Consider the following 13822-nt stretch of genomic DNA (forward strand, 5'->3'; position numbering starts at 1 on the left):
TTTTTCATTACAGAATACACAGTGACAAAAATAAAAAGATTTAAAAATTATCATTCCTACCTGGTACTTTTTCTCCTAAGATTGACTCGTAAAGACGAACAAACACGTCAGCACCACATTCTGAGAGATGCTTTATGTGCAGGTTTATGTGACAGCTCCTTAAAAGATCATTGGCAACATCAACCCAATCTATTAAGAAGTAAAACATTAACATGTCAGAACTGAAAGACACTGAAATAAGGACATGGTTAGTTAAAGATGGAGCCCCTGTAAATGTCTTTGACTCCACCAGAGGTGGTCAAACTCAGCCAGGCCATTCCAATCACCCAAAATATTGAACATATTGTACAAGTACAGTCACTGGACTTTCGAGCTGAAGGGCACTAAAGTACCACAGGCTGGGCAGGTTACTTTTTTCTTTCATATAATGGAAAACAAATTTGGATGTGGCCTCGTAGCCAGGAATTCCAATCCTTGAAGAATTTATGAAGCTTTGATATGCTGTTTATCAATAATCAGAAATGACAGGTACTCTTTTGAAAAGCAGGAGCTTCTCTTACAAGCCCAGGTTCTCTAATACTCTTAGGCAATGATATCACTGCGAATGTAAATATTCCCCAGGCATGCCAGATTCTAGGATTACTTTTATTAGTTTTTTAGGGATTACAAGAACATGGAGCAGGTCCCACCAACTTCATGCTCTGAGGAGTACAATGAGATGTGCATTAACAGCCTGATTTTCCCAAAACTTTGAGTCCTGGATTCGAACTGCTTTGAGGTATATATATCCTCTTTCTTCCTTGTCAAACATCAACTTGGAAGAACTAAAGTCTTTATCTCCCTTAGCCTGTGATCTCTTACAGTTGGATTCGCTGGGGGGCGACGAGGTAGAGAGAAGGCGGCTCCCCGGAGCCGCGGGACCGGGACCCGCCCCACCGCAAGGCCGCGCAGCGAAGGACCGAACAGGGACACGGCAAGCCCCGGGGAGCGGCAGTCGGTGCCCTCAAGAGCCCTCGGGGAGCGGCGGTCAGTGCCCCGAGGGAGCGCGGCCCTACCTGTGCCCTCAGCGCTGCCCATGGCGGCACCAACGGCCATCGGCCCCCGCCCCCGCCATTTAAAACGCGTCCCCCGCGCTGATTGGGAGGGCGGTGCAGGAAGGGGCGGGGCCACCCGCCACGTATGCCAAGGGAGGGCGCTGTCCCTGTCCCGGTCCCTGGGGTGGTCCCGGTTCCTGTTCCTGTCCCGGTCCCGCTCTGCGGGCGGTGTTTTCAGTCCCCTCACGGCTCCCCCTGATCCCCCCCGGCCGGTGCCGCAGCCCCCTGAGCGCTCTGCGCATGACGAATCAGCCCCGGGAGCGCCCCTGGCTTCCGAGGGCGCTGCCGGTGTAAAATGGCGGCGGTGCGTGTGGGGGGTGCCCGGGCGGTTCCGCCTCCGTCACCTGAACCGAGGCGGCTGTGGGCGTTTTCTCGGTGAAATAGGTGGGGAGAGGCCGGCCTGGCGAAGGTTCCAGTACTTGACCTTGAGGCCCTGGCCTGGGGCGTTTGGCGGCCGGTGTGTCTGTTACCGGGGATTTGGTGTTAATTGCCAGGTGATCCAGGTTTTCATGGCTTCTGTGCATGGAAAGAGCGTTAAAACCTTAATTAAAAACAAGATTTAGAACGATTTGCCTAGTGAAACTTACTCTATTAGCTGTTAGTATACAGTTTTTTGGGAAGGCTGGATGGTGAAAATGTGTTATCTTCCTCACTGAGCAACAGTATTCCACACGCTTCTTAGGAATTCTGGAATTTCCGTGTTGCATCAAGTCACGCAAAGCTAGGATAAAACGGTGCCCTTTGTCCTTAAAGTCCCGGAGCATAAGAGAAGCAGCTGAGATCCCAGTTATGGCTGTGAGAACAATGACTGGCAGCAAATAAACCTCAGCGATGTGAGCTCCAGCAGCCCCCGGGTGTCATGTGTAGATATAAATCCAAATCCACACATCATCTTAGGAACACAAAAGAGCTTTTGTGCAGGTAAGCAAACACATCAGTGCTATGACGCTAAACTAAACATGGATTGCAGTTTGATACACACACAGCTCTGTAAAGCTCTGTTTTGTTTCCATATATTGGCTCAAATTAGGAAGAGAAAACAGGAAAATCGATGGTGTTTAACTTGGGTGGAACAGAAAAATGAGGAAGTTTTTCATAAAGGAAATCGAAAGGAGTTCCTTGCAGACTAAATGCTTGCAGGCAAGGCAGAGGCGAGGCTTTTGTTTAGTCTTTTCAATGCTTTAAAACCTTAGAAAGATTAAACAGCACAGAAACAGGAGCCACCATTATGCACAAACAAAAAAATCAAATTAGCTGTGTTAAAATGAATGTAATAGAACAAGAAAAACTCAGATAATTTGTTATTTTTGCAGCCTTTGCAAAAACCTTTTTCAGACTCCTCAGAAACAGGAAGTCTGTAGGGTCAGTAGATATAGAGTGTTAAAAGAAGCATTTGGGGAGAAAAATCTTTCAAAAGCCATATTAAATCAGTAAGTCCATACTGAAAAAAATTGGAGAGGTTCCTCTATTAGAAATTTGCAGGGATAGTATTAACAAAACTGGTCAAATTGGAGTGCTACTAAGAGAAAAAGTTAATTACAAGTAAAAGAGGTGGAATTCCAGATTGCTGAAGGGCAAGCAGCTGTGGCTATTCATAAACAAAGATAAGCCTGACTGAAGTGTTATGTTCGAGGGAGATGTCGTGGAAAAATCTAGCCTTGCAAACCTTGCTCTGTTCTCAGCAACAATCCAAAAAAAAAAAAAGAAAAAATTGTTAGAAAATAATGCAGAACAGATCAAAAACATCTTTATACTTTCATTATGTAAATCTCTATGGGGTCCAGACCATAAATACTCTGAATTTCGTGTCAATAAATAGAAAATGGCAAGGATACTTAGAAGTGTGGAATTGCTTTAAAAAGAGGAAAAATTAGACTACAGCTTTTGTCTGTAGAGAAGGTGACTTGCAAGATATTAATGTCCACAAAGGGTATAAATAAATAGAAAATTATTACCATTTCTAATAACTCGTTTTGATTTATGTCCTTTTTTTCTTACGTGGCAATATGTTGAAAATGAAAGTAAATGTTTTTCAGGTTGCGTACAGTCAAACTGTGAAACACATTGTCATGGTATCTTAGAAGCTAAGGGCATAAATAGAACCAAAATGTGGAGAAATGGCCATCAAATGCAGTTATTTTTGTCTCAGAAAAGCCTTATATCACGGATTGCTAGAAGGTGGGAGGATATAAATGGAGAGTGTTGTTATGGCAGTTCTTCCTTATGTTGTTTTGGTTTTCATCCCTCTGCCTGGAACAGGTGGCTGCTGGTGTTTATACTTCAACTTTTATGTGTGTAAATCCTGAGGTACCCGGACATTCAGGTTGTTCCTCACCTGGCAAAGCTGGGCAGGTGAAAAACTCAGTGTCCACTGGGGGTATTGGATGTTTTTATCTGCCCTCTGCCCACACAACCTCCCCTCAGCGCACCACTCCGGGTGACCTTTGAGTCAGGTTACTGGCCCTGCTTGGAATTCGAAAAGATAACACTGAGCTAACTGTTTACAGACACGTATATGTAACATTTATAAACAGCAACGGGTAACAGCCTAAAAGAACTAGGAAGCATTTAATGATCAGTTACTGTGAGTCTAACTCGCCATGGTGAAGATCTGCACATCTGAGTCCTTCCAAGAGTGAAAGTCACAGGTGGGCATGTGGCTTATCTAACATGAAGTATCAGTTATTAGCTAAAAGCTCAGGCTCCTCTCGACCCTGAGCTTTATGTGAGGAAGCCCTTTCAGGATTTTCACAAGCAGTTCACATGGACTATATATGGATTTATGAGAACTCGAGGGGCTGCAGTGCAGGCGGAAGGTTCCAGGTCTGCCCTGTCAAAAACTGCAGGAGGAGCCAAGCGGCGTTTTAAACACGGAAGGCTGTCGAAAGGTTTCAATTATGGAGGGGGAAAATCTCCATCTTCTCCACATCTTCTCCATCCCCAACCCCTCAGGCCGAGACCCCTGAGTGAGAACGAGGCTCCCGGGAGGGAGGGGGCGCTGCGGGCAGTGACGTCAGCGCAGGCACCGCCCCCGAGGGGAGGGGAACTTCCGGCCGCGAGCTCAAAGCCGGTCAGTCGGGCGAGCCGAGGCCGCGCCCACGCGGAAAGGGGCGGGGCCTCGGGGCCGGCTCGGGCCACTTACATAACGGCGGGGGCGGGGCCCACGCGTGCGTCACGCGCCGGCTCCCGGCAGCCCCCGCACCCCCCTATATAACCGGCGTCCGCGGGGCCGCGCGCTCACAGTGAGCGGCCCCCGCCAGCGGCGCCTCATCGTACACAACTGTTCGTCACCCACTTTAAGTGACCGGGATCGCCTCGCCCACCGCCACCATCGCCATGCCCGGGTATTCCAGCGACAGGGATAGAGGGTGAGTCCGGGGGCCCGGCCGGCGCCAGCCGCCGCCAGCGTCCGGACTCTGAGCCCGCCCGTGGGGCTCCGGGGTTGTTTTTCAGCCGTTTAAGATGGCGGCGGGGCGGGGGTTGGGCCCTGAGCCCTTCCCTCAGCGCTCCCGCCGCGAGGGCCGGCGGGGGGAGGGGACCTGGTTTTTTTTAGGCCACCGAACGTGGGCGGCGGGGCGGTCTGGGCTCGGTCCCTCCACCTCAGCGCAGCCCCGCAGGTGTGAGACCGCTGAGGGGGCGGCCGCGGGTGGGGGATTTTTTTTTATTTTTTTTTTTTTTTTAAGTCGGGGGGGAAGAAATACTCGCCCCTCACTCCTCCGGGGACACCCCCTCGAACATGGATGGCCCCCGCAGAGCCCGGTTCACCCCGCCGGCAGCGGCGGGCGGGCGGGAGGTTTGTGGGTCAGTGGGTTGACGGTGCCGGAGCCGCGGGGAGCGCTCGGCAGGGCGGTTCCCCTCGCTCCCTTCCCCCTCCCGAAGCTCGGGCTGTGGCCGGCAGGAGCCGGCCGGCTCCGCTTTGTGTTGTGTAAGCGGATGTTAATGGCCGGCCCCGCCATGCGGTGGCTGAGGGGAATCAAAATGCCGGCTGTGCTGCTGCTGCCTTTGTTCCTCCTCCTCCTCCCCCCGCCCAGCCCCGGCTCTAAAATGGCAGCGGCTGGAAAATGTGGCGTAGACAGAAATGAGAGACAAAGGAAACAGCGCTGGCAGGAAGCAGCGGCCGCTCGGGGAGCGCTGTGTTGTGCTGGGAAGGATCTCGCTCCCGGCGCCCGCCCGGCCAAAATTGGGAAGCGATCGGGGCAGGGGAGGGAGCCCCGCGCTGGGATCCAGCGCACGGCTCCGAGCTGCGCCTCGGGGCGTTGGGGATCAGCGTGCTCCCAACACAAAATGCTAATAAAACGTATGGCCTTATAAAACGTTGTTCAGAGAAGTGTGTCTTCTAGGATACAAAAAAAACGGTCTATGGCAAAGTTACCCCAGTGTTTCATAACTGCCCCTGCCCGCTTTCAGCAAAGGGAGTGTCACCGGTGTGGGAATCCATTTTGATCACGGGGTAATGCAAAGGTTTTATGGCCTTGCTTTGCCTGTTGTAACTTGCTTTTCGGTTGCATTTTATGGAAAATGGAAAGACGTGTTACCTTAGCTTCTGAATAAGAATCGTAGCAAGGCAGGTTGTGGCATCTGCAGCTTAAAGTATGTTTTTTAAAGTTTCAGTATCTTAAAGTAGGTAGGGATTATACATCCAAATTGTAAAGTTACAGGGTGAACCACAAAAATGGTGGTTAACTCCTGTAAGAAGACCAAAATGTTTCTCTTGGATTCTACGTTACATTCTTTCTCCCTAGGTTTGGAGCCCCCCGTTTTGGAGGAAGTAGAGGTGGACCTCTGTCTGGAAAGAAATTTGGAAACCCTGGGGAAAAACTTACAAAAAAGAAATGGAATTTAGATGAGCTGCCCAAATTTGAGAAGAACTTCTATCAAGAACATCCTGATGTAGTTAGACGTACTCAGGTACGTACCTGATCTGACTCAAAAGTAAACAGAAAGTGCAAACACACTGAGGGTCATGAGGCCCAGCAGGCACACGTGGGCTAACTTAAAATATAACCTTGGTGTCCAAGCTGATTTCCAATAATGGGCGTTTTGTTTTGCAGCAAGAAGTTGAACAGTACAGAGCCAGCAAAGAGGTCACTGTTAGGGGCCATAACTGTCCAAAACCAATTATCAACTTTTATGAAGCTAACTTCCCTGGTAAGTGAAGACCAGCTTACTGTTTCACAGAACTTGTTGTTCTTCAGGCTGGATTAGGGCAACATCTAAGTTAATATATTTTAATTTTCTCTGCAAGCAAACGTTATGGAAGTAATTCAGAGGCAGAACTTCACTGAACCAACTGCTATCCAAGCACAAGGTTGGCCTGTTGCATTGAGTGGATTGGATATGGTCGGAGTGGCACAGACTGGATCAGGGAAAACTCTCTCTGTAAGTTTTGATTGTAGCCTGGAATACTGCTGAATTTCAGCAGTGACAGTGTGGCCTGGCTTAGTGCAGGCTGAACACTTCTGGGGAGAGACTGTAACGAGACTTTTCTTTCTTCCAAACAGTACTTATTGCCTGCCATTGTGCATATAAATCACCAGCCATTCCTGGAGCGAGGAGATGGACCCATTGTGAGTATTCCTAAATGAAAGGGGATCTTAACTTCTAGGGAATGTGGTTGGTTTTTACAGTCCAAATTGTCCATGCTCATGAGAGTGCATAGCTGCATTGTGTTCCTGTACATGACTGAAGTGGTTCCCTGTTGTGTAGTCTTCCAAGAAGATTCTATAAGCTCTGATTGGATTGTCCATACAATAGTGTAGAACAGGGCTAGATGTTGCATTTTGGAAATTGCTACCCCCTGGAAGCCAGGGACTTTCAGCTATCTTTGCACATGGCATAGGTCAGTGTTTGGTGGCAGTTGAGATGCCAGGTAACTTGGCTTGCTGGTTTGGCCTCTTAAATCCAGTCATTCTGGCACTGAAGGAATATGTGACAAACTTTCCACTCAAAACTAGAGTCAGACTCCCACCTTTCAATGGGTGTTGGACTAAAAGCTGGGCATGTTGTTTCCAGTGTCTTGTGCTGGCCCCGACCCGTGAGCTGGCCCAGCAGGTGCAGCAGGTGGCTGCTGAGTACAGCAGAGCGTGCCGCTTGAAGTCCACCTGTATCTATGGAGGTGCTCCAAAGGGACCACAAATCCGTGACCTGGAGAGAGGTATGGATCAGTCCTGGTGCACATCTGTCTGAGGTCACGTGAAAGCTGCTTCAGCTCACTGGACTGCTTGATTTTTAGGTGTGGAAATCTGCATTGCAACACCTGGAAGACTTATAGACTTCTTAGAAGCTGGAAAGACCAATCTCAGGAGGTGTACTTACCTTGTCCTTGATGAAGCTGACAGGATGCTTGACATGGGATTTGAACCTCAAATCAGAAAAATTGTGGATCAGATTAGAGTAAGTATAAATAATTCATGCATTTATCATTATTGCATAAAAAAATGCCCCTGTGCTTATTAAAGGAAGGACAATGCAATTAACTCAATTAACTTTCTCATGCTTACCTGGGTAGATTTTTTTTTTTTTTTGGTTTGGCATTTGACCCATGTTGATCTTGTACTGACTTGATCCTTCTGCAGCCTGACAGGCAGACTCTGATGTGGAGTGCCACATGGCCCAAGGAAGTGAGGCAGCTGGCTGAAGACTTCTTGAAAGAATACGTGCACATCAACATTGGTGCACTGGAACTCAGTGCAAACCACAACATTCTGCAGATTGTGGATGTGTGTCACGATGTAGAGAAAGATGACAAGTAAGCAGTGTGTGGGGGCAAAGCATTGTGTTTTCTAATGGTCAGTTTTAGTTTATGAACTGCGAAATGAATTTGTCTTGATGGATTTTTGACACCAGTCTGAGACTACTAAAAATCTACAAATCAGACTGTTTAAACTTGCACAGTACAAATCAGTCTGAACTCTAACCATCATCTCTTCATAACAGGCTTATTCGTTTGATGGAGGAAATCATGAGTGAGAAGGAAAACAAAACAATTGTTTTTGTGGAAACCAAAAGGCGTTGTGATGATCTCACCAGGAAGATGAGGAGAGATGGGTGAGTAACAGCTGGGACTTCACTGAGCCCTGTTGACCTGCCTGAGTGGGCTCTTGATTCCTAACTGGTATCAAAACTGTCAAATAGGGACACTGGGTGTTAATTATAATGCTCAGATTAACTTGGCAATTTGCCAGGAGCCCTGTCTTTGACTACAGAACCCACTGTGAAGGGATGGTCTTGGGTCAATCAAACTCTCTATTTTCAGGTGGCCAGCGATGGGTATTCATGGTGACAAAAGTCAGCAGGAGCGGGACTGGGTTCTAAATGGTGAGTATTTCAGCACTTTCTGCAGAGCATTCCTGCAAAGCATCTGCTCTGTGTTACTGAAGGAGGGGACTGATTCATTTCTTGTGTTACAGAATTCAAACATGGGAAAGCACCAATCCTGATTGCTACAGATGTTGCATCCAGAGGTCTAGGTTAGTACAACTCGTAATGCCAGTTGCCCAAAGCTTTTAAAGAAAGTCTATTGCTTTCTTTAACCTCTGCATTTTTCTAAGTTTTCTTCACATAAAGGTGCAGTCTTTGTGGCAAGGCCTAGGCATGACAATCGGAGGACTCGAGGGGGATGGAGGACTAGTGGAAATGATCGGCTGGCTGCTTCCAGTCAAATAGAGAGGTGAAAACTGAGAGCATTGTGTGCCAGTAATCTTCAAAAGGCAAAGATCATCCTTTAAACTACTACCCCATAAACTGTTCTCTCATGAAATAAGCAGTTTCATTCACAGTTCACTTTGCCCTGGTATTTCTCTTCTCTCCATGCTTTGCATGATTTGCCATGGTGCAGTACTGTTAGTTTTGTGCATACTGTTTGCTGTGATCTGTGGGTCTTTGAATTTCAGTGAGTTTTTTTGAAATGTTGAAGGACATAATTTTAAACTTCAATGTTCAATGAAATTTTTTTCAACCATGAAATGGAGAGAGCAGCTTTAAAACGTACTAAGCCTTGTGCAAATTGGTGAGTACTGGCACATGAAATCTGAGAATAAAACTCCACCTCTCACTTTAACAAGTGGGGCAGGAAAGCAATGGCTTTTCAAATGCCTTTGAAAGTCGGAGTTCCTCCACCTATACATAGTCGTCATGTCGAGACCTGCCAGAGAGAGACACATTCTCAAGTGAACCCTGGCTTCTTGGAAGCGCTTGCCTAGACGAGACACAGTGCATAAAAACAACTTGGTGACTTTGGGGGGACAGGTATGTTTTTCTTGCAGCTGCGGTTCAAAGGTCTTGGCAAGACGAGCAGTGTGGCCCATTTTTTTTTTGAGCTTCTAATGAGTGTGTATGTGAAGGACCTTGTATGTTTTTACTCTAAGGTCCTCAAATGAGCACATGAAGAGGCTGCTGTGAGATTTAGTGGCCCTACTGCAAGAAGCTTTCAGATGTCACTTGATGATTTGTAAAGGGGACTCTTGAGTTGGGAATGACAAGCAAATGCATACTCCTTATGGTAAGGTTTTGGCTCACAGGGTGGGTGATGAGACGGGATCAGACGGAGTGTGCATTACTTTCTCTTCCACAATACTCTTGCAGAAATGGATGATTCTAACACTGTTCTTTGCAGCCATTATTCCCTTTAAAATACTCTTGTCTAATGTTTATCTTCGATTTGGCTGTTGTGGTGTGCAAAACTTTGTACTTCGCTTTTTGCCACACTGCAACACTTTACAGATGTGGAAGATGTGAAATTTGTCATCAATTATGACTACCCTAACTCCTCAGAGGACTATATCCACCGAATTGGACGAACTGCCCGCAGTACCAAAACAGGCACAGCATACACATTCTTTACTCCTAACAATATTAAGCAAGTAAATGACCTCATCTCTGTGCTTCGGGAGGCTAATCAAGCCATCAACCCCAAATTGCTTCAGCTGATTGAAGACAGAGGGTCAGGTAAGTGCTGTTCTTGATCTAAGTGTGTATAGCTTTCCTCTGAGAACAAAGAGGAAACTCAAATTCCACCTCCAGTCTCTCTCCAAAGTGGATGTGGAAGGTGGTTTAGTTACCAGTTATGGTGACTTCAGAAGGTATTTATAAAAAGCAATAACAAAAAACAGCACCCAGATGCTCCCAGGTTGTGCTGTGGAGCACTTATGGCTAGTGCTGGCCAAAGAGGCACTTCTGATTTGGTCAGAAATAAAACACTTGTGGCCTCAGTTTTGTGGCCTTCTCTCCCATGGTTTGGAAAGGTGGATGGACCCAAGTGTCCTGCTGGCAAGGTGAAAGTGCCATTTTGCCTGGAATCCACCACTCGTGTTACGGGCAGAGTGTGTGACTGTCCTCAGAGTAGATTTGCATTGCTGGGCCAGAAAAGGAAACGTGATGAGGTGAACTCAACGTGATGAGGTGAACTCAGACAGCCTCTGTAATCCGTGTAACTGTCTTGTCTCTCTCACTAGGTCGCTCCCGAGGGGATCGCCGTGACAGATACTCTGCGGGCAAAAGGGGTGGATTTAGTAGCTTTAGAGAGAGGGAGAACTTTGAGAGAACCTATGGCGCGCTAGGCAAGAGAGACTTCGGAGCCAAAACTCAGAACGGGGCCTACAGTGCCCAGAGTTTCAGCAATGGAACTCCCTTTGGGAATGGCTTTGCAGCTGCAGGGATGCAGGCTGGCTTCAGGGCGGGCGGTAACCCCGCAGGAGCGTACCAGAACGGCTACGAGCAGCAGTACGGCTCCAACATTGCCAACATGCACAATGGCATGAACCAGCAGCAGTACGCCTACCCTGCCACTGGTGCTGCTCCTATGATAGGTTACCCCATGCCCACAAGTTATTCTCAATAACTTAGTGTAATTTAAATGTCTCAGTTTTTCATAATTGCTCTTTATATTGTGTGTTATCAAAACAGGATAGTTATTTAAGAAAATGGGAAACGCAGAAATGACTGCAGTGCAGCAGTAATTATGGTGCACTTTTTCGCTATTTAAGTTGAATATTTCTCTACATTCCTGAAACAATTTTTAGTTTTTTGTACTAGAAAATGCAGACAGTGTTTTCAAAGTAAATGTACAGTGATTTGAAATACAGTACCAGAAGGCAGTGCATGGCCTTCCAATAAAGATATTTGAAGACCGAATTTTCTTTCAGATGACAATTTTCTCAACATGTGCACAACTTTACATTAATGGAATGTCAAAATGTTTTTATATTAAATTCTAGAAAGGTTTCTCAACTGTGTCTGATTAAACATTTAAGCTTATACAAAAACCAGCCTTGCCTTGATTGGGCTAGATTGCTTAGCATGGCAGGCTCTGCTTCGACGGGGAAGAAAATTTAGGCTGGCTTCTAAGAAAGTGTTGGAAACAGTGTTCTTCCTTGTCTCACTAGCGTAGGGCCAGTTCTTGGAGAAGATCAAAACTCTGTAGTGGTGTTGCTAACGAGCTGCTACGAGCGTAGGAAGCTTCTGCAGCACAGTAACCGTCGCCTTCACACGAGCATATGTGCAGACCAGGCTTGAGTGTCGTGTACCCACAGCTGCCAGGCCTTGTGAGTTAGCATGCAGGCTTCTGAGCTTCAGAGAAACGGGAAGATCTTAGTATTAAAACTTCAAATTATACTTAAACCGGTATTGAGCAGTGATTTCTTTATGGAAGCGGGCGGAGGGAAGTGGGCTGTTGATCCATGAATGTGCCTCATGGATTTTTTTTTTTTTTATTTTTAAGACTTAATATGTGCAAATGACTCTAATCTCAAAGCACTGCCCATGCTGAGTGAAGCAACAGCGTTTCCTTGATGAGCAGAGCTGGAATAATACTTGATCCTGGGGTTAAAGTGCTTAATGCTTTCAAGTACAGTTATTAAAATTCCAGTTAATACTAACTTTCAGTTCCTTCCTCTCACTTGTTTACCAGTAACAGTGATGAGTTTCAAGTTTAACAATGCTTAATTACAGCTTAATGTGTTCAAGTTGAGTCTACAAGATTCTTTCTAGGTTACTTTAAACCCAAGTTAGACTATTTCTTTTACACTTAAAATCTTTTTTGATTAGTCTGTGCTTAGCCCTTGGTGATTGTTTCCCTCTGAGGCTCAGCTTGTGATGTTCTTTAACACAGCCTAATCTGCCTCATAATTGTTTCCTCCTTTTCTGTGGAGTTTTATCACTTGACAGTATTTTGTGATCATTTGCTGTTGTGAGAACATCCAGAGGCTTGAAACTACCACACTTGAGTTTAAAACTGCGGTTGGCAAGGTGTTGCTTTATTTTTTTAATTGGCTCTGCAACATTGCCTTTGCCCAGTGTCACCAGTGTCAAAAGACAAGGAAGTAGGTTACTTATCACTGAAGTATGACTTAATCCTTAAGTTTCCAGGTCAGTGGCCTGAAACAAAATGCATTTGAAAGCTTCGTTTTTAAAACTTCAGTATAAAGGGGTTTTAGTATTAAAATAGTAAATTTACAGCTTGTGACTTAAAACTGATAGATTAGGGTATTTAACATTGATGCAAAACCTAAACAGCCTCTTTCCACTTGTATTTTTTGCTTGTCAAATGACGATCATCTGGGGGAAGTGTCAGGTGGGCACTCATAACATTTGCACATAAAATGGTGAAAAGAGATGAGCTCTGCTAAACAGCTTTGCTACTCTGGTAGAACTGAGCTCATGGCAGATCTGCCTTAGACATAAAATGCCTTGCAATACTTTTCCACCCAGGAGCAGCAGCTCCTCCGGCTGACCCAGTGCCCTACTAATGCGTCTTTTCAGTCCTGGGCCCTGGGGTGTGGGGGCTGAGCAGGAGAACCGGCGCGGGGATTATCCCAGCCCGAGCCTTTCATGACTCCAGCCCGCAGAATGGTTCCCGTCTCACGCTCCTCCTCCTGGCGCCGCTACGAACTCGTGATGCAGCGACTATGGAAATTTCCACTGCACTGCCTCTGCTCTGCCAGCGTGAACTCGAGAGCCCCGAGGAGCGAAGGGGCCTCACCCGCCCTCTTGGCAGGAGCCCCGCGCTCTGCCTTGATGTGCCTCAGGCCGGTGGCTGCCCCGGGGATGGGCTTTTCCCCTGGAATGTCCGCGGGCAGCTGTCCCATGTTCCCATCACAGCAGGGTCTTTCCCACCCCACTGGCCCTTCTAGCCTCTCCAGAGCTCTGGACCTCCGTGTCCGAGAGGGGAAGGTGAGATGTGACCCTGTGGCACCTTGTTGCCGATTTTAGGTGCTCTCTAAGCACAGACACATAGTTCGGTTTAGAAAGAAGACGTTTATTCTGCGCAGGGTGCAAGGTGGAGGCTTCCAAAAATACGGGTTAAAAAGGGACATCTTTTATACAGCAAAATTCACACCAACCCTCCTACCTGCTACATATGCTCTGCCTACCTAATGCATGTTTATTTGTGTGATCTGGAATGCTCAAAACGCAAAGTTCTATATTACACAACTTCTATTATAAGTTACCTGACGACATTAGCTACGTTTACGAAAGGCGAGGAAGTCCAGCTTGAAGACACCAGTTTCTTTGTTGAAGCTATCCAACGGCACCATTACGTTTACAAAAGGCGCAAAGATTCCGGCTGGGCACAGATAATGAACTCTGAGGATAGCACAGATAATGAACTCTGAGGATGGCACAGATAATGAACTCTGAGGATGGCATCGAGCTCGGCTCAGGGTCGGGTCCAAGGTCGAGGGTCCCGGCGGGGCGGGCCCTGGCTGTGCCCTCGCGCATGCGCAGCCGCC

At 47.0% G+C, this 13822-nt stretch overlaps 2 protein-coding genes across 6 annotated transcripts in view; one reads left to right on the forward strand and one right to left on the reverse strand.

Annotated features, from left to right (window-relative positions):
- Window positions 1-1183, reverse strand: part of CEP95 (centrosomal protein 95) — a 16485-nt gene extending 15302 nt beyond the window's left edge. For all 4 annotated transcript variants that reach the window (XM_027654665.1, XM_027654667.1, XM_027654666.1 and 1 more), the window contains exons 1-2: window positions 1056-1183; window positions 61-189 (exon numbers count right to left, since the gene is read on the reverse strand). In XM_027654665.1, the coding sequence (XP_027510466.1) occupies window positions 61-189; window positions 1056-1095 (169 nt within the window). In that variant the 5' untranslated portion in view covers window positions 1096-1183. The remainder of the gene's footprint in view (window positions 1-60; window positions 190-1055) is intronic.
- A 3135-nt stretch (window positions 1184-4318) lies between these two features.
- On the forward strand, window positions 4319-11711 carry DDX5 (DEAD-box helicase 5). 2 transcript variants are annotated; one of them, XM_027654676.1, is made up of 13 exons: window positions 4319-4438; window positions 5837-6002; window positions 6146-6242; window positions 6340-6473; window positions 6596-6661; window positions 7107-7248; window positions 7327-7487; window positions 7670-7842; window positions 8031-8141; window positions 8350-8411; window positions 8504-8563; window positions 9816-10040; window positions 10547-11711. In XM_027654676.1, the coding sequence occupies exons 1-13, from the start codon at window positions 4431-4433 to the stop codon at window positions 10930-10932; spliced, it is 1791 nt and encodes a 596-aa protein (XP_027510477.1). In that variant the 5' UTR covers window positions 4319-4430; the 3' UTR covers window positions 10933-11711. The 2 variants fall into 2 exon arrangements, with proteins under 2 accessions (XP_027510477.1, XP_027510476.1); XM_027654675.1 differs by having other exon boundaries at window positions 4321-4462.
- Window positions 11712-13822: the final 2111 nt, after the last annotated feature.

This window comes from Corapipo altera, unplaced genomic scaffold (genome assembly GCF_003945725.1).
Source record: "Corapipo altera isolate COAL_440 unplaced genomic scaffold, ASM394572v1 343, whole genome shotgun sequence".
Classification (NCBI taxonomy): Eukaryota; Metazoa; Chordata; class Aves; order Passeriformes; family Pipridae; genus Corapipo; species Corapipo altera.

What these genes read in the sequence shown, in the direction of transcription:
- DDX5 (XM_027654675.1), top strand. Translation starts at nt 4,431, where the DNA reads ATGCCCGGGTATTCCAGCGACAGGGATAGAGG. An exon ending in TCCAGCGACAGGGATAGAGG is followed by an intron (nt 4,463 to 5,836) that starts GTGAGTCCGGGG and finishes CTTTCTCCCTAG; the next exon opens with GTTTGGAGCCCCCCGTTTTG. An exon ending in TTATGAAGCTAACTTCCCTG is followed by an intron (nt 6,243 to 6,339) that starts GTAAGTGAAGAC and finishes TTTCTCTGCAAG; the next exon opens with CAAACGTTATGGAAGTAATT.